At 41.4% G+C, this 23,207-nt stretch overlaps 1 protein-coding gene across 3 annotated transcripts in view; it reads left to right on the top strand.

Annotated features, from left to right (window-relative positions):
* NAV2 (neuron navigator 2) overlaps positions 1 to 23,207 on the top strand; it is a 311,161-nt gene that overhangs the window by 168,958 nt on the left and 118,996 nt on the right. For 2 of the 3 annotated variants that reach the window (XM_048948752.1, XM_048948751.1), the window contains 3 exons: positions 9,756 to 9,828; positions 16,219 to 16,486; positions 20,885 to 21,042. In XM_048948752.1, coding sequence (XP_048804709.1) covers positions 9,756 to 9,828; positions 16,219 to 16,486; positions 20,885 to 21,042 — 499 coding nt within the window. Of the gene's footprint in view, positions 1 to 9,755; positions 9,829 to 16,218; positions 16,487 to 17,946; positions 18,016 to 20,884; positions 21,043 to 23,207 lie in introns of all 3 variants that reach the window. The other variant, XM_048948750.1, reaches the window with a different exon arrangement.

Raw genomic sequence — 23,207 nt, 5'->3', positions numbered from 1 at the left:
TTGGTGAGAAAGAAAGTAGTAAGAAACTGATTCTTAAAATGTGTCTTGGGAGACGAGGGCTTAAAATTTGTTGTTTTAAAGAAGGTTATTTCCTTCTATATCTCAAGGAAAAAACTCGTTTTACAGTTCATATTCTAAAAAATCCCCCTTTTGCATTGCAATTCTCACTTTGGGTTTCTTGAGTCTTATTTTTGCATGTGAAGCTATTTTTTATGGCCTCTTTCCCGACTGTCCCCACCTCCCAGCCCAAGCAAAATACGTTAAAGGTTTGGTGGGAGCTTGTCATCTGAAGACAGGAACAACACTGTGTTCTATGCGCTGTTTTTTTTTCTTGTAAGTTATCAGTCTCGCTCAAATCCACATAGCCAGCACTCCTTAAGAAGAAAGTCATCTGAAGGATTTATCACTGCTGCTTTTACTGCTATGAAGAGATTGGTTGCTATTCTTGCTGTAGCCACAGCAGCTGTCTGCAGTACAAATAATTGAGGAAATTTTCACAATTACTATCATTTAATGTTCCACAAATGCATCATAAGAACTGAATTTCATTGAGGATGGGAGCTTATCTCAAATTCCTTAATACTGTAGCCAAAGTTGCTTCAGGTCCTTACTCTCTATGAAGGCACAATGTTTGGCTTTATCTCCTGTTGCTTCCAAAGGTCAGCTCTGGCCATAGAGGCATGCAGAGGGCGCATGCTGTGTCAGGAGTAAGGAAGTTTTCTCTGCTCTTCCTCCTCCAAGGCTCTGGTTTTATTCTGGTCCCTTATTCAGGAGGAGAGTAGGGCTGCCCCTGCTGTGGCACCCTGCTCGTGTTGCCAAGCGTGTTGTTTGTAGCAAGGCATCCTGGGTGGCTTGTGTCACAAGAGAACATGCTCGTGGCTTGCTTTGATAGGAGTGTGCATGTTGGCCATGCACACTTACAATAAAGAATAAAGCAGAAGGGTTGGAAGTGGATAATGTTTAAGGCCTCTTCCAATCAAAACCCTTCTAGGGTTCCATTCTACTATTCTGAGAACACAAGTATTTTCATGGAGGTTGTCCTTAATGCAGTTGCTTGCAATGTATAAGGAGACAACTCTTTCCCAGGTGTTGCATTCTAGGGAAAATGAATGTGTTGCTTATTTATTAGATATGGCAATCTTCATCCTTTTCATTTATATATAGTTACCTCTTACTATAGCTCACCTGCCTGAGCAGCCAGCCCTCGGTGTGCGAGCTGTGTTTGTGTCTGGAACTTCTTATATACAGGACAGAGCTGTCTCATGTCTAATACTCAGTTGGGCCGAGTGATGTTTAGTCTTACTCTTTCAAATAAAACCTTCTCAAAATCTTTCCCATGTTGTAATGTCTGTAAGCTGGACATCACATATGAGTAGATGAAATAAAGAGGTAAATAAATAAAGGCACTGTAAATGAAGCTTTGCTGGTGGGCTCACCAGGGCTTGCAAGCTGAGCACTGAAGATGCATCTGCTTGGAAAGCTGAAGGGACTCTGTGTCTCGCCAGCCCACTAGGACCATGTGAAACTGGGTGGATTTGCTTCCATGTGGAGTGGTCCTAAGCCAGTAAAGCTTGCCAAACCTTAGAGAGCTGAACACTGAGCCAGAGTAGGTCTCTTACCATTGCTGTTTCCATCTCTACAGAATGTTGGGCAAATCGTCATGTGGATTTGCCCAAACTGAACACTTGTCAAACTAAGTTTGGTGTAGAACCATTTGGGACCATCAATACCTGTCAGCCTAGTCTCGGTGCCAGGTATGACATGATAAGGATAGCTGTGTGAGAACCCAGACCCTATTCTCATCTCCTTTGGGTTTTTCTGTGGTTGGAAGTATCTCTATCTCCTTTGTCTCCATATAAGAATCAGCTTTTAAAAAAAAAATGTATATATATATATATATATAACCTCTTACAGGCAATTTTACGTATTTCCTCTACATAAGAACTGTTTTCTCTCAAAGCTTCATATTTTTGTACTGTAGATGCTTTTCTAAACAAAAGCTTGTAACTGTGATGATTGGTTCCATCTGGCATGCAGAAACTCCGTGGTTAATAGAGGATGTAGTAGTACAAAGTGTAGGTTCTCAGGCCAGGAAAATATGGAGATGATCAGCACAATTGTTTTCTGGTTTTTGGAATGAAGTATAAGAAAACATTGGCATGGTTCTTGACAACTGGGCGAAGGAGAGTAAAACAAAGCTGGTTTCCTCTCCTACCCACTTCTGATAAAAGGCTGAGATTGATAAGTACAAGTGGGGCTTTCTCTCTGCTGATGTGTGGTTACAGAAGAACAGGGATGTTTTTCTTTCTAACAATTTATTTTGCCTCTTGTTTTGGAATGATATTTGAGCACAGCATTTGACGTCCTGCAGAATTGGGACAATATACAAGGTTCTGCATTTTGATGCATCCTTTTTGCATAACACTGAAATAAAGGAGAGGGAGAGAGAGAGGTAGTTGTGTTATCTGGTAAATGCAATAGATGAATTGTAACATACAGAGTAAGAGTGCAGATGAGATGCTATCAGAAAAAAGGAAAGGAGGAGACATTTTGAATGATGGGAGATCTGGGACGAACAAGGTGAAGGAAAAAGATTTGCATCAGCCACAAAAGAAGTGACTGGGGAGGGAGCTGAGTAAAGAAAGTTAAATATTAAAACATGGACTTGGAGACAAAGCAGAGAGGAGATGCTTGGAAGTGAAGCGGTGCGTTGGCAGACACAAGCGACAGCTGACACTTAGCCAAGGATGGGGCTGGAAGGAGAGATAAAGCAAGTAGCAGCCATTTGTCATATAGGAGGGGTGCAGGGTGTGTTTTCCATCTCGCATGCAAAACTGAGAAGCACTGAATGTGACAGTAGAAAGAGATATAGCAGTACATATTTAAGAAAAAATGTTGGAGAAAAGACTGATGAGGGAAAAAAGTTGATTTTTCAAGGATCAATGTCATTTTGTTTTGTAAAAGATTTTTTCATCGCTTTAGATAAAATGTTAGGTGTGAAAGTTGGTGGAGTGATAGCATGTTACCCTTGCTGCCGAAGGAGTGGAGCAGTGGCAAAGCTGTCAGTGCCAGAGGGAGAGGAGCAGGAGGATCTGTAGGTGGGGGAAGGAGGCCCTCATCTGTTCGTGCCAAGCCTGGGGAAGTTGTGGGATGCCCGAGGCAAGAGTTTGAAGAAAGCAGTATGCATATAGGCTAAACCAACCCCACACTTTCCCCTCATAAACAGGGTCGGAAGTAACTGTGGTTTCCGTGTTGGTTTGTGGTTAGGTTTTATTCTTTCTAAGAGTGATCACTTTGTGTTTATACAAGAATGTATGTTATCAAGTAACAAAGAGGAAATCTTCTGATGTGTGTGTCTTGACCAGAGGTTTTTTCAGGAGCCGTTCCTTTCTTATGCAGGCGTCAAGCTGTACTGATAAAACAACTGCTGCTCTGTTTTTCTGCTTGCAAACATGAAGTCTTTTCTGCAAGGACAAGGACTTTGTCAAGACAAAAAGTGCTTGTTTTCAGTTTGTTCACTTTGTAAGGGAACTGCTGTTTTAGTATTTGACTTATTACTTATATTCTGAAAATGAAATGTTCTGGACACACAAAGCCAAAGAATAGGAGCTGGTCAGCCTGGAGGAGCCCCTGCTTTTAAAGTGAGCAGTGCAGGAAGTTCTAGTTCATTTGCTAAAACTAATGTGTTCACATCTCTCCTCAGCATGCCCCCCAGTCTGGGCTGAGGATCTGTGGGAAGGATCAGAAGCATCACAAGCATTTCTCCCCCCTGCAAATTCCTGCTCTGAGATTTTTGGACAGGCATCACAGTGGTTAAATATAGCTGTATATTTTCAAGTAAGACTTGTCCAGCGTTGACCTGAGAAATGCAATAGGGGGAATTTCAGTGCCTGCTGCTCGGTCTTCCCTAGCTTTAATGGGTGAGCTTTGCCTTATGGTCAGCATGTGTTTACAAGCTGAATGTTGCTGTAGTGACAAATGGGTATCTCCAGGCCCTGACCCTCATGGTGCTTGGAAGGGCTGCGGTCAGCTGGAGCAGACACCAGCCTCACTCCATGGGCTGCTGTAGGAGATATGTGGCCAAGTGTGCCTGGAATGTTTAGCTCTCAGAGCATTTGCTCTCACCTTCCTGGGTTTCTTCTAATTGTATATGAATTTAAAATACAATTTTTTCCTCTGTAGGGGAGGCATTTGTTCCCTCTTTGGAACTTCACGTTGTGCTCTTTCCTTCTTTTTTATTTTTCTTTTTTTAACTGTTGTGTTATTGTGCTTACCATCTGTGTATTGCTATCAGTGAGACAAGCATGTAGGGTCACAAGGGTTTTAGCCCATCCCAGGAGAGGAAGAAGAAAAATATCTTTACAAGTCTGAGGATACGCAGAAATACAATTTCTGGTATTCTCCTCCTTTTTGAGAAACTCTTGATTCTTTTTTCTGAACTCTGGCTGTGAAGAAAATGTTGCAGTTTTACAAAATGTAAGTAAAATCAGAGTACGCCAAGTTAAAAGCTTAGGTTGGTTATATAAGCTATCTGCTGCTCTTCACATAGCTCTGTTCTGCTTTGAGCTCTGTGTTGTTGCTTTGGTTTCTCAACAGAAACCCTGGTGTTTACTGCTTTAGAACAGTACAGTGAAACTTTATAGCTGGCAAGAAAGTATCAAATTTGTCAAGTTTATAATGCATAGTTTATAATATAATAAAATATAAAAGTGAAAGCTGTTTGTATGGCAGTTTCTTCTGGTTCTTAGATCTTTGCTTCTTTTGAAGGAGTATGTAGTAGTAAGCACTTCTCTCTTGAGTATTGGAAACAGATCATAGCTTTTACAGGGGTTTATACAGCTCAGAGAAGTAAACTTGTTCTGTTTGCCTTGTCACAAATTTTAGGTTTCCAGCCATTACTCATATACTGTAGCTGTATGAGGATGGTTATTTTGATTAGTAGAAGGCAGTATGTATCTAGAATATCTTATATTTTTGCTTTAATTAGGATGATTTTTACGTATGTAGATTGCTCCAAAAGTAATACTGCTTATTTATTTCCATGGAAATTATAACAGTTATAGAGAGCACAACATGATTTGACAGAGCAAGTTCTCAGCTATAAAACTCTGTTCTGTCAACACAGTCACCACCTTTAGCTGTGCGTTTTCACCAGCAGTGAACAAGAGCCTTCATGCCACGCTTGTAAAAATCTCCAACCAGCGAAGGTAACCTACTGTCACCACTGCTGAAATGCACTGCCCACCAGCTCCCTGTGCTCACATCCACTGTCTGGTCACCATAAATGCTCAGCATTGATGAATGTCAGTGGCTGCCAGTTTTTTCGTGCGGAGGAATTGAATGCCACACCTTTGCTTCATATGCACTTCCATGTCAGATGCCATTATGTCAGACTGCAACAAAAAGTAATGGGATATCGGTGGGAAGGTTCAAGCTCTGCTGCTGTACTGCCCACCTCTGCTGCCCACTGCCAGCCTCTACTGACATACTGCCCATAACTGCCTCTGACTTTGTGGGCCAGTGTTTTAAAAAAAAGATAATAACGAGGCATTACATTTGAATTGGCTCATGGAATCATAAAGGTTGGAAAAGATCACCAAGTCCAACCCCAACCCATCCCTACCATGCCCACTAACCACATCCCTCAGTGCCACATCTACACATTAGCTGAATACCTCCAGGGAGATTGACCCCACCACCCCACTGGGCAGCCTGTCCCAGTTAGGACAAGCTGGAGGGTTTATCTAGGAGATCCAGGCCCAGATCCAGGCTGGAGCACAAATGTCAATAGAATGGACTGGGTTGAAAAGGACCTTAAAGATCATCTAATTTCACCCCTACTGCCACAGGGTGGTGGGCTGTCCAGAGCCACATCCAGCCTGGCCTTGAATGCCTCCAGGGATGGGGCATCCACACCCTCCTTGGGCAACCTGCTCCAGTGTGTCACCACCCTCTATGTGAAAAACTTCCTCCTAATATCTAACCTAAGCCTCCCCTGTCTCAGGCTAAGACCATTCCCCCTTGTCCTATCACTATCTACCCTCATAAACAGCTGTTCCTTCTCCTGTTCTTATGCTCCCTTCAAGTACTGGAAGGCCACAATGAGGTCTCCCCAGAGCCTTCTCTTTTCCAAGCTAAACAAGCCCTGTTCCCTCAACCTTCCTTCTGATGTCCTCTGATCCCACTTGTAATGATTGAGAATCTGTTGTATATGGTTTATATATATTGTTTTATGTAGTATTCCAGGCCATTTTGGAAAGAACTATGTGTAGGAAACAATGCAAGATGTTAAGGCTCTTTGTACACTTTGTGTTGTAAAAAGTATTAAGCATTCATGCTCGGTCTGAAAATAAGGACAAGGTACACATTCTGCATTCAGAAACATCATGCTGTCATCAGCTCACGTTAGGCTCTTCCCTTGTTTCTGTGTTGCATGTGAAGTCTGTTGTAGTATTGCATAAGAGCTTCAGAAACTTTCAAACATTTTACATGAATCAATCATCATTTTCTTCCTCTGAGAACTAATGTGCGTAACACGGAGGTGAAAGTTAAATGTATAGTACTGGATTTGATACAAGTAGTGGTATTTCATGATAAACTCATGAAGATTCCACATCTATCACTGTAAAAACAGGGAGTGGAGGTCTTGCTTCATGAGAAACTTCCCATGGCTCCTAGGTGAAGGAACCTACAAGAAGCTTAGCTCTGATTTTTGTTGGAGAGGAACATCTGTATCTGTCAGAAGGGCAGTACTGTTTGGGATTTACTCTGGTCTGTTTGACTTGGCAGACTTGAACGTGCTGCTTTAGGTGCAGACACTTTGCATATCCAGGTCTCTTTTTTGTACCACCAGCGTTCAACATACAGCAGTGCCATGCTGGGTGTCCATTTACATATTACAGAATGAGGGTGTTTGTTTGTTTGTTTGTTTCTGGTGTGCTCTGTTTTGTTTATACAGGCCAGGGCATGTTTCCTAGCTCCCTTTCTTTCTAGCACTGGACAAGAATAGAAGCAGAAAATAGTATTATATTACAAGCACAAAAACATTTGTGGGTGTTGTGGCCAGCATTGCCAGAAGTACACAATTACTGTAAGGTACATTTGAAAATAGAGGGAAAACTGAGTCATATGCCCAGGAAAGTAATAGCACACTGAGAATTAAATGAATGAAGTTGTTAAATTTGTGCATACTGAAGTGTTGCACTGAAGTGTAGAAGCTAGGAATGAATGAGGAGCATAAAGGTCTGCTGGGAACGAGAGCAACGATGTGCAAGGGGATATCCTTTATGAAGCATTTAGAAATCAGTACATATGTGCGTTTTCTAATTTTTAAATCCTGTTTTTCCAGCCAGGGGCTGACATCTGTTCCTGGTTTTCCTCCTCCTTCTGTACTAATGCTTAAGGTGAGGTGATAGGCCAAGTTAAGGGTTTTTCACTCAGGCTACTGGTCATAAAAAACTATTTACACCATAAGCTTCTTGACATATTAATATTTCAGCTTCCTTACTTTCAAATTTTGCATCAGAACATTGCTGTTTTCATCCTGGGCAGCTCCGGGATGCAGGAGATGGCAACCTGATGGAGCCATTGATGGCTCTGGATCCTTTTTCCTCTTCTGAGACTCCGGAGTGCCAGGTGGATTGGGAGCCCTTTTCCATTGCAGCTGGATGGCAGACAAAGGTTGTTTCTGTGTGAGGCACCAGCCATTGCATGGGAAGCACCCTGAATTTCTACCAAGGCTAAATCTTAATCATTCCAGCTATAGACCTGCCTTCTTTCATTTTCTTGAATTTCCCTGCATTTATTTTCCTTACTGAGCTCTATTTTCTCCTTCAAATAGTTAATTACATTGCTATCATTATGCTGCGTGCCAGTACCACAGATAATATTGCATAAATGTTGATGGAATAATTGCTGTGTCTTTATCTTTCAGTTCTATTTTTCTTTTTTGTGAATTCCTTATAGATGCAAATCTGTACAAGATCTTATCATCGTAGTTTATTTTCTTGCAAAGATTTTGCTTATCATTACTTACTTACCTGAGCAAATCTCCTTACTAGAAGAGGAGAAATCTACCCAGAGTTGTGGAAGACTAGCAGTGCTCTTGGAGCAATGAAAGCTGAAGTTTCATTAGGTACAGGAGGTGGGAAGATGGATGTTTTTGTGTGGCGTTTATTTTTGAAATGGTGGACTTTGGCTTTCCAGTCCCAAGTCACATCAATAAAAGAGCTGCGTTGAAAACATAAGGAAGGAAACTAAAACAGTTGGACTGCTGGCACGTGCTGAACTGCGGGTAAATGAACCTTTGGACCTACACCCTGCTATGGACTTTCAGATCTGAACATTACAGGCAGTCTCTTACCTGGTACACGTCTGGTTTTGGCAGTCTGTTGTCAAAGGATATTCCAAACTTCTACCAACCTCCTCACATCACCCTTTCTAGAACTGTTGAAGACCCAGTTATGTAGTGCCAGTAACTTCTTCTTACCCTGGTAGAAAAGAATGTTTTTATTGTTACAAGCAATAAGTGAAACTACCCTGGAGATTTTCTGATGGCTTCCCTTGTACTTTATTTATTTTAGTATTACATAGAGAAGGGCAGAAAGCACAGATCAGTTGCCTCCCAAATACTGATAGCCTCGTTTTTGTCCTTTTTTTTTGAAGTGCAGGCAAGAGCTGATGTGTAAACGAGGGTTTTCCCATCCCTTTATATGTCTCAAAACTTCAGGTCAAAAGGATACTTGCATGGCAAAAATTATGCATTGCTGTTATCTGACAGACTAATGTGAAACCTCACATGCACTACATGATATTTTCTAAAATGTTGTAAGGGCTTTTTTGTTGGTTTTGGGTTTTTTTTTTTGGAGTGAGTTCTATGGGTGCCCAGGATTAGGTTTCTGATTGAAGTGCTTTGGTCTGCGGGGGCTGGCACCTCTGTTGTTTGATACTACAACAGGGCTTGGAGGGAAATTGGTTATGAAAATAAAGCTAGATCTCTGCAGTGATATTGAGATACAGGCGAAAAACACCCAACTCTTCCAACCTTCCTAGTATTCACTTTGTCAGTTGGATGTAATCCAGTCTGTGTGTAGCAATTGTAGTCATTAAAGTGCAGAGCCGTTGTGCAGATACTGTCTGATCAACATGCGTTTTATCCCATGCAATTCAGCACTGTTAGTTGTACCATCTCTCTGAAGGGCAGGATATACCCCTCAGTGGGAGACCAGGGTTGCCTGTCATTTCTGACCTGCGGAGAATGCAGTGGGTAAATATTTTTTGGATTCCACTTGGGGTTTTCAGTTACAGTTTTTATATTTGACTGCTTTTGTGGCTGGAAACTTTTGCCAGCTGTCAACTTAAGAGCAAGTGGCAATCTGCCTTCTCAAGCAAATGTGGCTTCCGTGTTTATTTTCAGTTTCACATTCATTACACTATTGTAGGTTAAAAATCTTGGCATAAGGTCCTTGCTCCTTTAATGAGACATATAGTGATCATCTTTCGTGGTTAGAGCATTAAATAATGTGCTTCATTCACGTACAAATAGTCCAGAGCTTGGTAATGCTCCATCAGTGTAGGACCTTAGTAACTTAGGAGACATCATATTGTTACTGCTTCCACAATATGAGCAAAGGGACTTTTTGTGTGACATGAAGACTGAATGCAATAAAGGGTGGCGGGAAATTAACATAAACAATTATTACAATGCATATTCTTTTGTGTCTCCTTTTGTTGTTTTTGTTGTTGCTCGTGAGCAGATTGAAAACATAGATGCATGCCTGAGTTTCCTGGCTGCTAAGGGGATTAACATACAGGGGCTGTCAGCGGAAGGTGAGTCAATCCCTACTTTAAAATGTCATTTTAAATAACGAACTGAAATTGTTGCTTGTGACTGTAGTCACGTGCCATGGAATGGAGGATTAAATATGGGTAACTTAAAGTTTTTAACTCCTTTTTTTTCCCCCCATCTCACTATGCAAGGTAAGTGAAATACACATCTCATCTCCGCTGACTTGTACAAATAATTATTCTAATTCAGTAATGTCTTTGTGTATGTCTGTTAAAAAGCGGAGAGTTTTTCATCTAAGTTCTGTAATTGGTGCACTGATTAGAGCATAGAATTCATGTGAATTTAAAACTGATGGGGATTGTTTGTCTGTTGAGAGAGAAGTTATTTGATCATTCTTCAACTATTTAGTTACCTTTGATTGAGATATTTAGAAGTTTGTTTCCAAACCAACAAAAAAAAAACACCAAACAACCCACAACAAATGTTTTGAACCCAAAGAAAAAGGTACCGACCTTGAGTTCATTGCTTTTGTTTATGAGGAGCACCAGAATTTTTCAAAACCAGATAATGGCTGTGTGTGTATGTGGTGTTCTTCCCTATCAGCACATGATGTACGTCAGGATGTACAGTGCCTGGTGGCTCAGAAGCTAACTGCTGTCTCATTAAAAGATCAGACACATCTCCCTAATTCTCGTCACCAGCGTTCACCTCTGTGTTTAAGCATGCTGCAGAAGTAGGTGGGTTTGGTAGTTCAGCCAGCCTTAGGTGTATGTATGACACCTCCTCCTTGGTGCATACCCAGCACCTCTCCGCCCTGTGTTTTGTTGCTGAGCATGTTGTTACCGAAGGAATCTCCCTTTGGTCAGCTGTGTCCCCTCCCAGCTTCTTCTCAACCTGCAGCTTCTTTGAGGCTGGGAAAAGAGAGCCTTGACACTGTGAAGGTGCTGCTCAGCAACAGCAGAAGGGCTGGTTTGGTTACCAGTCCATAGCACAGCACCGGGAGCTGATAGGAAGAAAATGAATCGCATCTCATCTGGTCCCAGGTCAGTAGTCAAGCTAATATATCTTATTAGAATAGTTAGTGTAAATGGAAAAATAGGCAACAATTCATATTCAGAGGCCTGAAAGAATTTCTATGCCCAAAACCATGGGCATATCTTTAATTTTTCTGGATGGTCTGAAGTCTTCTGCCTGTAAACTTTGTGTATGCTTATACAATCGCAAGTATAACACAGATTTCCTCCTTTAAAAATAGAATGAAAGAAGGAAGGATGAATGATAGATAGTCTTATAAGTCATGTACAGAGATTTGCAAAGAGCAGAGTCTCTCAGTTGGCAGAGAGAATCCTCCCTCGTTTGGCCTTGGCTCTCCTGTTGCCAGTGCCCATGAGCGTTCGTGGATGTGGGGTTAAGGACCAGAGACAAGGTGAGCATTTTGCATTTGCTGAATGCTGAGGAAAGGATTTCCCCTTGTGGAGTAAAGTTTATTGATTCCTAAAGAATCACAGAATCACAGAAAGTCAGGGATTGGAAGGGACCTCAAAAGATCATCTAGTCCAGTTCCCCTGCTAGAACAGGAACACCTCATTTAGTTCACTTTTTTGCCCCCCTGAAAATATAAATGTATGGTAGTTTGGTGATGGAATGTATTTAATATTAGTCCTGCTTGTATAAAAACATTTTAATAGTAATTTTTGTGCTGACAAATAGCTGCTTCCACATTTGTTTCACAAAATGGACTTTCAAGCAGCTGAAAATACTGTTCATACTTAATTTAGGTTTAACATTATTCTGATTAGTTTAGTACTGTTTTCTCTTGAGTATGTTTTCTTTCTTAATCTGAGCCTTCTTTCTTAATCTGAGCTGTGTGCTTCCTGACTGTGATTCCAAGTCTTCTCTGAACCCAGGTATCCCTTACTGAGAGTCAGTGCTTTTTATGAAACGTACCAGCTGATTACCACGGTGGATGAACTTCATGGTGAAACCATTATGTACAGTTGTACATATATGCATTATACTTGTCAAATGTATTAAAAAATACAAGAAAATGAGATCTTTTTTTTTTTTTTAACCAGTTATTAAAACTATAACTAAAAATTACATTTTGGCAATTTGGAGAATAGCTTAAAGAATTCCTTGCTGTCCTCTAAATGACAACCCTACATTATCTTGGGCTGTGAGATCCTACCAGCCACTTTATCGTGTGCATTTACATATTGTTTCACAAAGTTTGTGATGGTTTGTAAGCATGGGGGGCAAAGTAGCAGCTATTTGGTACATGTTACTCTAACCTGATGTTACCACAACTAGTAGAAGAGCTGGCTGATTAGAATACCCACAAATAAATCTTTTCCTCCCAAGTGAAGCTGTGGCATGGTCAGCCCAAGCACTGCCTGCATTCTGTGCTGAGATAGTTCCGTTCCAGTCCGAGTTCTCAAGTCAAGAAGAGAGGTGTGAGCTAAAACTTATCAGGAAATGATTAAACAAAATGCAGCTTTGAGTCCATAGTGAAAGCCAATTTTAATCTTGATGTGGTAAGTAGGGCAAAAATGTTACATATTTCACATTATCCAGAAGATGAGTTGATGAGAAAACTGTCAGCATGCTAAGCTGGTAGTGTAGCATTCACACTGGGGAGCAGACAACGTGTTTAATGTTCATTGCTGTCCTGCCAAATCACAAGTCAGACTCAGCAGGATGTCGGTTATCCCGTGGCTTCTGCTGAATTTTCTCTCTTTCTTTCTGTTATGCTCTCACATTTTCCTCTTTCTAGGAACTAACATATTAAATTGTACGGAAGCTGGGAAGAGACCAGTGATGTTTGCTGCCAGCTTAAGAATGAGAACACTTACTGGCTCTACCACTAATGCTGAAGGAAAAGAATGATGTCTGAAGAGAGGAGAGAGAAGGATCACTTTTTATAAAATGAAGTTAAAAGACTGGAATTCAGCAAGAAAATTTGGAGAGCCCATTCTCAGCTGTGCTGAGAAGGAAGAGGGAAACGGAACTAGGGAACACAGAATCACTTAAAATTGAGCTTGCTGTAACCAAGCGAGCTTGTATTTCTGCACAAGTTATTTGCCAAGACCTGCTAGGTCAATTGTAAATGCTTGTGCTTACTCCACCAGCATGTCCTCATCCAGGAGGGAGTAAAAGATTGTGATTGCTTCCAAACGGAAATAAACATTGACACCTCTCCTGAGTCTCTTAAGAATATGCATTTTTCAACAGTGCAGGGTTAGTATGGAGGGAAGTTGACTCCTATGTGTTGAAACACGCTTCATGTGTAATACCCTTCTGGTGTGACACAGGCATAATGTGTTCATGGATCGAGGCAGTGAAGGTGCAATCTCTGATGATGACCTCAGTATGCTACTGGTAGACCCTCAGCCCCAGCAGCATGGATCCAGAAAGGCATTCCCTTTGCAAAGATTTTACATTCTAAAATCTTTATTCCCAGTTGCTAAAATGAAATAATGAAATGAAATGAATAAAACGGAGATGCTGCAGGGGCCTTTTCTCCCCTTGCTGCTGCTTTTCTTTTTTGTTGTTGTTGTTGTTGTTCCTGCACAGAATCTGTGATTCTGCACGCTGCTGGGTTCGAGGCACCTGGAACTGCTGCTGCCCAGCTAAGCTTGCAGTCCTTCACACACAGTTTCCTCTCTGGCAAGATTTTGAAGATTATGAAGAATATAAACGTGCAGTAAAAACTCAAATTGAATTCACAGCTAGAGGCTGCACCTCCTCTGGGTAACAGATTAGCTGGATAACCGTCAGCTGAGCGGATCATGAGACCATAAAGCAATGAAAGAAGACAGCTTGCTAGACTTTGGAACTACCTCTGTTGAACTTAGGCTTTTGCCTCTGGAATTAACATGCTTCTGTAGGTAAATGGATTTCAGTGTATCCACTCTGCAGTATTGCAATAAATCCATTTTATTTCCTTTCTGGAATCACAGACTCACCAAGGTTGGCAAGGACCTTCAAGAGCCTCTAGTCTGACCATCTGCCTACCACCAGTATCTCCCCGCTAAACCCTTATTACCACATTTAAATGCTTCTTGAACACTTCCAGGGACAGTGACTCAGTCCCTGGGCAGCCCGTTCCAGCTGGGATTTTTGTTTCCACAGCACAAATACCCCACAGTGCTATTTGACACGTACCTGAGAGGGCACTTACATCTTGACAGGTTTTGCTTCTACTGCACTAAGCCTGTGTGTTATTAAGATTCCTTTGGGTTGACAAGTTATTTTTTTAGCATCTCTGGCTTGTGTTCTGTGGAGATTTTGTGTGGGATGTTGTTGTGGAAATAGAGAAGACCATTATCTCTCACCTGTGAATGAAGACAGGTTGGGGGGGACTGCATGCAGAATTCCTCAGTGGCCAGCCATCAGTGGCTTGTGCAAAATGTTCACGTTCACTATCTCTACGCATGAAAAATCTATACATAAGACAGCATAGAAGTTTCCAGAGGGTGGATTTGTATGGATTTTCTTCAAAATGGGAGGCAGGAATCAGATCCGGACCGCAGGACACAGTGGGGCTGAAGTTCTCCTTTAGTGCAAAGGGCAGGGGCAAGCTGCCAGGTAAATTCCCTCAGTCTGTCACTGAGATAAGAGAGCTGCCTTTAGAAGTCTGGTTTGAAATGTGTTACTTAAAAACTGGAGGGAGAGAGGCTGCTGCTTTTGAAACTCATTAAACATGGTTTTCTTGTGATTATTGTTTTTTGTCGTGTTGAACATGCCAAAAGCAGGTTTCTCTTCCCATGCACGGCCACAGAAAGGCATGGGTTTTAGGTGAAGTTGTTGTTTTAGTCACCTCTCACTTCGCAGTGAAATCAGGACCCTGTTTCCAGTTGCATGGAGTTTTGCTAAGTCTACACGTGTAGGCTTGTTGGAGTTCCTTTTATCTTCTGGCCTGTGTTTGTGCAGTTCAGCTTCCTGGTGCTGCTGGGTCTGTTTAGTCATGGCCCCATGATTAAGTGATACGTTCCTGACGGTTCCATCAGTAAACTGAGTTCTTTACTGAAGATAAGATGCTTTTCACTGTGCTTTGCTGTCTTTTGTGTCTATTTTGCTTTATTGTCTCCTTCCATGCCGTGTCCTCCCTTGACAAACACAAGCAGATTAGACAAGCTGAGTGCCTCATGTTGGTGCCAGTGGGAGGAGTCAGGCCTGGGGTTAGGACACTGTGCAGGGGTTAGGGTTAGATGTGAGCAGGGGAAGCAAGGGGATCCCGCTACCCAGGAAGTGACTAATTTGGTCAAGAAAACTAAGGAAGACAGGGAACGGCTTCTCACCCAGGCCCTGGGACTGATATTCATGTAAAGAGGAGAATGGGGGTAGTGGTGGCAGAGCGCATGTGGAGGTACTGGGCTGTGGGGAGGAGAAATCAACTCAGAGAGAAGGGAAGGGAGAGAAATGCCCTGGGTCTGGGTAACGGCCAGGACCACATGGAAAAGGGTGAAGAGTGACTAGAGATGAGTATGGGCCAGAACAAAATGAAGGAAGCAAACAAATGAGATTAGCTGCTGGGAAGGAAAATTAGATTGAGATTTAAGAAGGCAAGGAGGCCAAAGCTGGAAGTTAGGACAGAAAGTGGAGCAAACTCTTAAGACGTGAGCTAGATATTTGCTGGGTAAGGAGTCAGGATTGAAAACAGAAGCTTGTTACGCAGAAAAGATGAAAAGAAAAGTGGCTGGGAGAGGGAATAAAGGATAGAGCAGAGCCCAGTACAAGGTGAAGCAAGCCTTTATTCAGAACTGGGAACAGAAATCTGAATGCTAAGTCTCGCCTTTATGCTTGGCCCCGGGCTTGCGCGTCCTTCTCATCCGTCTTGCACTGCTCCATGTAGTAGAGCTAACTCAGGTGGTCTGTGCATGAGGGCAAAAGTCCAGCTGATGGTTTTTATTTGCTTATACAATTCACAGTAACAGTATTTTCTAACATATAAGCTGGCCCAGATCTTGATGGAAACAATTAGGCTGGTATTCCAGAAATGATATAATGCAGCATGGTAATTGATTGGTTTCACTTGCTTGTGCAAATTTAAGACTATGAAATCATTTACGGTGTGACGTTAATACATTTGTTGTGGTATTTTTTGATTGGTTGGTTAGTTTGTTTGATTTACTTTAAAGGGATTATTTAAAGGAATTAACTTTTTAAGCGCAGTGGTGCTAACATGCAGAAAGCAGCAGAAATGGCCAGCATCCGTTGCTGTCACTGCAGGGGAGAAATCACTTATTTATTTGAAGATTTGGCTCACTGGTAGTCAGCAGCAGTGCTGATGAGGTTTGCAGAAGTCTGCCATATCCTAGAGGAATGGAGTCCTGACAGCATTGTGAAGGGCGCAGTGACCAATCCACTGCTCTGTCAGAAAGAAACAACTGCTGGTGGCTGATGAGTGACTTTTGTATATTGCCTTACAGAAATCCGGAATGGGAATCTAAAGGCCATCCTGGGCCTCTTCTTCAGTTTGTCTCGATACAAGCAACAGCAGCAGCAGCCACAGAAACAGCCAGCACAGCACCATCTGTCCCAGCCAGCTCCCTCTGTGTCCCTGCAAGCAGGGCCTGCATCTCAGGGCCAGGCTGGGCCGCAGCAGCAGCAAGTGCCAGCTTCGCTCCAAACTCAGTGCCAACAGCCCCAGCAAGCTGTACAGCATCTGTTCAAAGCACAACCAGAAATGCAGTCAAGGTGGGGAAATTTCTTTTGAAGCTGGTCTTTTCATTGTTTGCTTGGTTTTCTTCTTAAAGGCCTTCAAAAGCCTGCTTTCCTTAGTTCTCCAGAATGAGGTGTTGGAAGGGGAATGCTGGGTAGCAGTTAACTTCACACCTCTGGAAATCAAAACACGTGCTTAAATATGTTCTCTGTGTTAGAAATGCTCAGTTCAATGAATGTAGAATACCAGCAAGACCACAGTGTTTTCTAAGGGCATTCTTCTAATCATTCATTTCTATTTCTTTCCACTCTCAAAGCGTGTTATGTTATTGCTGTTACAGAGCATACTTTGGATGTGTGAGGGCCAACCTAGAGTTCTCTATTTACAAGAGTGTTATTCCTCATTAAGAAATGGTATTAAGCTCTAACCGTGGTAAAAGAAATAGAACTCATCACAGCTGGTGACACTCAAAATCAAACCTAGGCCTAATGATCAAAAATAAGTTGCTGGCTTACATTAAAAAAATGGCACTGTTGGTGTTCTCTGGCTCTCCTAGATCAGAATAGAGGGAGTGTTTGTGCCTTGAATGTTTTCAGTCCTAATGGAGCTCTTTGCAGGTTAAAATAAAAGCCACAGGCAGTAGCACTGTGATTACAATTGCAGCCTGCTTATCTGACCCCTGTTAACAGAGTGAGCATTTTAGTGGGCAGGATGAAAGGCTGAAGTCATGTTTGCACAGTTACTGCTGAAGGCTTATTTGTTTCAAACCATCACAAATTAAGTTAAGGCTGATTTGTGTTAAAATAACTCACTAAGATGAACGCTAGCTTATGTGCTGCTTTGTGAGGGATACAGACAGATCAAGTGAAGCCTTCCAAGAGAGACGCTACTCAGATCTTGTTCGGGCTTTCCTTGAGTTTTTCCTATGTTTTTCATAATGAACCATGCTCATTTTAAGTGGAAACAATTATTTGCGTAATTGAAAAGCACAATGTTGTTACAGCGTGTATAAGCTTGTACAAGAAATAACCATCATCAAATGAGGAGACATCTGAATGTATTTTTGTTACTTTTGTGACAAAAAAACATGACCAGAATCATAGGATCATTTCAGTATGGCTTTGGTATTTTCTGTCCATTGTGTGGTTTGTGCTGGGTTTCAAGAAATTTAAAATTATTTAACATAAGAATGTGAAATATAACATACAGTATATTATAAGCTGAAAATGCACAGATTCTGAAGAAATCATATATAATAAAAAACTGAGAAGAGTAAAAAAATGTGAATTTGCACACAAAACTGCATCTATATACATCTTCTATCATACTGTATAAAAATAATTGATTTCAGATTTTAAACAGTTTTGGCCTGAAATTACGCTTAGGCGAAGAGCATAAACTCCCTCTTCCCTGCAACTGGTAACTAAGTGCAGTGGCTTTAAAAAGAAAGTTGTTGCTCAATGATATCTTCCACTTTTTCTTTCCTGTCGTACAGTGCATCTCCCAGGGACTCATCTCAAAGCAAAATCATCCGATTCACTCTTGGTCAGAAAAAGTCTTCTAGGTTAGCGTTTCTTCATCTTCCTCGAAGCATGAATAATCCTTTTGCAGTATTATTGCATGCTTAGGATTCATGCTGAAAATGTTTGCCTCCTCGTTTGTAACTAGGCATTTTACCAGCAGCTGAAACATGGAAGTGTTGGGCGAATTTTAACTTCTCTCTGTTTTTCAAAGTGTGGAATGCATTTAGGCCTGCAAGAGAATGATTGTGTTTTCTTACCCTTATAAGCTTTTGTTTCTGAGAACAAAACATGGTTCTGGGAGTTCTCTCCCTGCTGCACCCATCTGTGTGAGCTGCATGTAGCTCTGCATTACTGAAATAGCTAGAGCCAGGCTGCTGCTGCCCTGACACATCAGTACAGTATTCCTGCCTGTAGTAGTGGGGTTATAACCAGGTGGTCTCTAAGGTCCTTCCCCATCCAAACCATTCTATCATTCTGTGCTTCTTTCTGGGTCACAGTTATGGCCTGGGCTCAGTACCTTTCTCTAGTAGCAAGAAGCTGGAAACATCACCCTGCACCTAGATTTTGCTTTAGATTTCACAGATGTTGCTGTGAAATGTCTTGGCCAAACACCAAAAATACGTGCTAAAAGCACTCAGTTTCTACAGAGAAAAATGTGAGAGAAGTGATATCTCACTCAAGAGTTGTTGTTGACTCTCACGTTTTTCATTCTCCATGTGTTTTTTAATGGCAATGACACTATTGTCTCACCAACTTGCCACTTGTTGAGTGCTCACACAGTTCAGGCAGCTTTAATTCCTTTAAAATACGACAGATTCGCAAAACCTGTGTGGCTGCCTTTCACAGGCCCTGCCAGCCTGCAGGCCTTGCTGCCCCACTTGGCCCTGCCCGTAGCATTTTTTTTTTTGTCCTTCTGAAAAGCCAAAGCTGAGATATCTTGTGTGTTTGTAGCTCAGTTCCTACTCAGTGAAACAAACTCTTAATGAATTGCTTCCCAAGTGTTCAGGAAGAGCCTGGCAGCCATGTTCAGGTTGCTCCTTCCCTTCCTCACTGCTGCTCCTTCCATGTGGTCTGTGTGCAGAATGGAGCATCCCTGGGGTGTTTTCCATGGCACCGTGCTGCAACTTGTACAGCCGAGGACAACTTCCTAGTACCCCCCAGTGCTGGAAAAGGCTGCTCTTCCTGGCTAAATGGAGGGTTTGTCCTAAAGTCTTTGGCCAAATAAACCTCAGAACCATGATACGCTGTGCCAGGTCCGTGGTGCTTTGAGTTTGTGAAAGATTTTTTTGCTTTGTATTTGAATGATGCCCTTATGTTTTATCCCATTTTGAGCTTTAAAAGCATGTGCATGCAGCTGCTGACATTTCTGTACTTTTCCTTCATGTTTCTTTTCCTACTTCCTATTTCTTCACTGGACTCTGAGAAGCCAGTTAATTTTGAAAGCTCTGCCAGTCTCCTTCCTGGCTTCTTCCCCCCCATAGGCACAGCACCCCCATAGGCACAGCAGGGAGTTGGTCTGCTGTATCTCCTCACCCTGACAACTGGGACTTCTTCATTGCAGCCTACTATCAGCGCATGTTAAGTTAAATTGGCTTTTGTATTCCATGCAGAGTCAGTTTTAGGGAGATTCCACCTTACAGAAAATACAAAGAGAGCACAAAGAAGACCATTTCACTGCTTCTTTATATGCCATGAACTGGTCCTATCTTTTAGTCTATAATATGATGGTATTGCTTTTTAAAACGAGTTGCTTTCTTAATTCTCTTAAGAATGGATATTGAGAAACCAGCAAGCCTTTCAATTTTCAATGTTGCATCTACTTGGAACATAGAAGCATGTTCTTGTGAGCACGCAAAACACAGTGCAGACCCACAAGCTTTGTACATTCAGACCCACAAGCTGCGTATATTAACGTTCACTTTGAAAAACTCAAGCACACGGGTTGTTTTGAGATGCAGTGCCTGTGGCTTTCCCAATTGTCAGACTTTCAGAAAATTCTGCCCCTTCCCTTTTTGCCTGAAAAATGTGAAACGAGTATCCTTTCCTGTCTGCTAGTTCCAGAATCCTAACTACCTTTTTTTCTAGGTAAACATTTAAATCTTTTCGATATGGGCTAAGGAAATGCTGGAAAATCCATCCCTGAAACAGCTTGCTGCCATCCTCTATCCATTTAAAGCAGAAACTTATACCTGCTCACTGATGTGGTTGCCCTAAGAGCATGGACTTACATTTTGTGTGATTTAATGGGCGCAAATTAAAGCCAGTTAATGTTTTGCTGGGCTGGCCACTGAGCACAGATGTAACGTACTTCCCCATGTTACATCCAAAATCAGTGTATCTCTGCTCAACAATCTGGTTTAAGAGCAGTAATGTCTCATTTAGTGTTAACTTTACGCTGGTAATATTACTGCACTGCATTTTTTTGATTCACAAGATTTATGGCAAGTGACCATTAATGGAACAAGCAAAAGATGTGTAGAGAGGGTCTGATTGTATCACCTTACTGAGAGGAGACAGCTTAGTGTGTTCTCTGTTGAGTCCATTAGAAACAACTCTTCCTTTTGCCAAATCTGGTATTAGTCAGCTTAGACAGGGATTTCAGACTGCGTCCTGAAGTTTTTTTGAGCTGAAAGGAAAGCTGTTAAAGTATCTGATTAACAATCTTGTTTCTTTCTTTTTTTTTTTCCTTTTTTTTTTCTTTTCTTTTAATATAAAGCAATTCAGATTGTAGCTTGTTTGTGATTCATTTTTCATCTCAGATGATTTTTCCATTAGTTCTCTGGTAAGGACCAAGACCTTAAAAGTGTATGTTTGTGATATTGATCCTTTTCATCTTACGCATGGTATTCCATAGTTTCTCTCTCATAGTGCTTTTTCACATATCTGATCTTACTGTAATTCTTTTGTCAGGCTCCCAGGCCCGACCACGAGGGTGTCCACTGCAGGCAGTGAGACAAAAACTCGTGGTGCTGTCAGTACCAACAATCGCCGCAGCCAGAGCTTTAACAATTATGATAAGTCCAAGCCTGGAGTTCTTCTTCCAGCATCCACAAGTTGCAATGAAAAAGGTAAGTGCCTGTAATTTTTGCATGCTTAGTTTTTCTGAATGGTGGTTTTATGCAGGGGAAGTTGGATTCTCTATGAAACTCGAGATGTGAGATTATCTCGCAGCGTTGAGTGGTTCTTTGCAAACACAGCTCCTTGCAGTGCTTTCTCTTGGTGTTTACTTTTCTCACCCACTTTTAAATTGAATGATTCATTCGCCAAGTCAGTTTTTAGTTTCTATGTGGTTGAGGCTAGTAAATTTTTATTGTGATTGCACTGGGTGCAGGATATCATACTCACGGTAGGCGGTCCAGAAAAACATACGTGCCAGTTGTGTTATGATCATTTCTGAGCATTTCTCGTATACACACTTATCGGTAATAAGAATGCTTAAAAGTTGGGTAAAAACAGGTAAAATACTAGCAGCCATGAAATCTTTGTGTGCAGGTTTGACTTCTCCCCAGAATACACTTAGTTAAAGCATGCTTTGAAAGGGGAACTCATTCCCCGCATTAGAGCTGGCTTCTGTTACTACCTGGTGAAAATCTTGCTTGGATTTCAATCTCAATCTAATTCAAGTCAGTGGAAATCATTTTAGTAACTTCATATATTCTTGATCAGCCTCTTTGGAACTATAATAAGGAACAGAGCACTGATGGTATTTCAAGAACAGAAATGAGATTTAAGAAAAATTGTTGACTCCAGTACAGCCAATCAGATCACTTTTAAGCTTTCAGCATCCATTGTATTTTTCTGGGTAACTTGTCATACAGAGAGATTCCTTTGTCAGGTCTCTAGTTTATGAAATTCACTACTCCTGAAGTCCAATAACAAGAATATTTGCCTGGACATTCTTTGTATTGCCATTCAAATTTAGTTCTCCTCATCTGTGATGTAGAAAAAAACAATTGATTGGTTTTATTTACTGTGATAAGTAAATAACAGTAGCTTTGTTCTTTGGCAACATTAGATTTGACAGTTCATAGAAAATTAGATTGTAAAATTGTTCCAAACAGTGTGCACAGGCTTTCTATTGGATTCTGTAGATCCTCATGCTATGTTTAATGTTTTTCTCTTGCTTAACATATTGGCCCTATCGTTGTCCTATCCACCCCTCTCACAAGAAAATGCTATGATAGCTGAGAGCAGTGCCACTTACCTCGTTTTTATCCCCGGTAACTCTTCCTTCTTACAAGTGACTCCACAAGCCCCACTGCTTTACAGTTATTTACAACTTCGAAACGTGTTTGTTTTTTTTTTTTGTCGCTTTTGTGACTTCTTTTAAGATTTACTGTTCTGTCCATCTGATTGCAGTTAAATGTAGTAATTTCTCAGCCTTGAAACCAGATCGTAAGTTGTAACTGTGTCCTTGCAGAAAGCTGTAGTATCTTTGTACTAAGGGACACGGTTTAGTGGTGAAACACTGGTGCTAGGTGGATAGTTCAAAATGTATGGAAATGTCAGTGATAAGCACGGATTGAATTTTGTGTATAAGTTTGTAGTAGTACTCTGAGCCTCTGTTGCTCTGACCTGTTCAGCCTGATGTCAAAGACAACGAAAGGTCACCAGGTGGTGGGGTCTTAAATAGCATCGGTGGGTTGGGACGCCTGAAAACTTGTTCTGTTTTAGGAAGTATCCTTTCAGTAGGAAGGCAAGGTTCTTGAATGTTGTAAAGGGATAATCCTTCCTTACTAGGAGTGGGGTTGTGACTTGATGTCTTGAAGATATGCACAACAAATAGCCTCAGGAAGAACTGGCAGTGGTGAAACAGGCTTTCTCATTTCTTGCCAGACACAGACAAGGGGGAGTAGAAAATTAATCCAAAAATAAGACATTTTGATGAGTAGCTTTACAGGAAAGGAAAATGACCACTGAAGATTTCTTCAATATTTTCACATGGTGAATAGCTCCATTTGTTTCGCTTCCTCCACTGTTGTCAGAGGTGTTTAAAAAACGCAATTTAAATTTAATTTCAAGAATCATGCAGCATATTTGAAGGCAGAAACATGATTTATCTTTATAAATGTTGCAAAGAAACTGTGTTTGCATTGGAAATGCAATACCAAGTACCGTCCTGTAAGGCACTGTGTCATTTTTTCAATGACATTTACTGACTTTGTGTCCATTCAGTAAGTAGATGGTCTGACAGCATTCATTGCCTTGAGTTTGTAGCTCTGAGCTCTGTAAG

The sequence above is a fragment of the Lagopus muta genome, chromosome 6 (assembly GCF_023343835.1).
Source record: "Lagopus muta isolate bLagMut1 chromosome 6, bLagMut1 primary, whole genome shotgun sequence".
NCBI classification, from domain to species: Eukaryota; Metazoa; Chordata; class Aves; order Galliformes; family Phasianidae; genus Lagopus; species Lagopus muta.
Note: the sequence above shows the minus strand (reverse complement) of the source record. Positions and strands in the feature narration are given on the sequence as shown.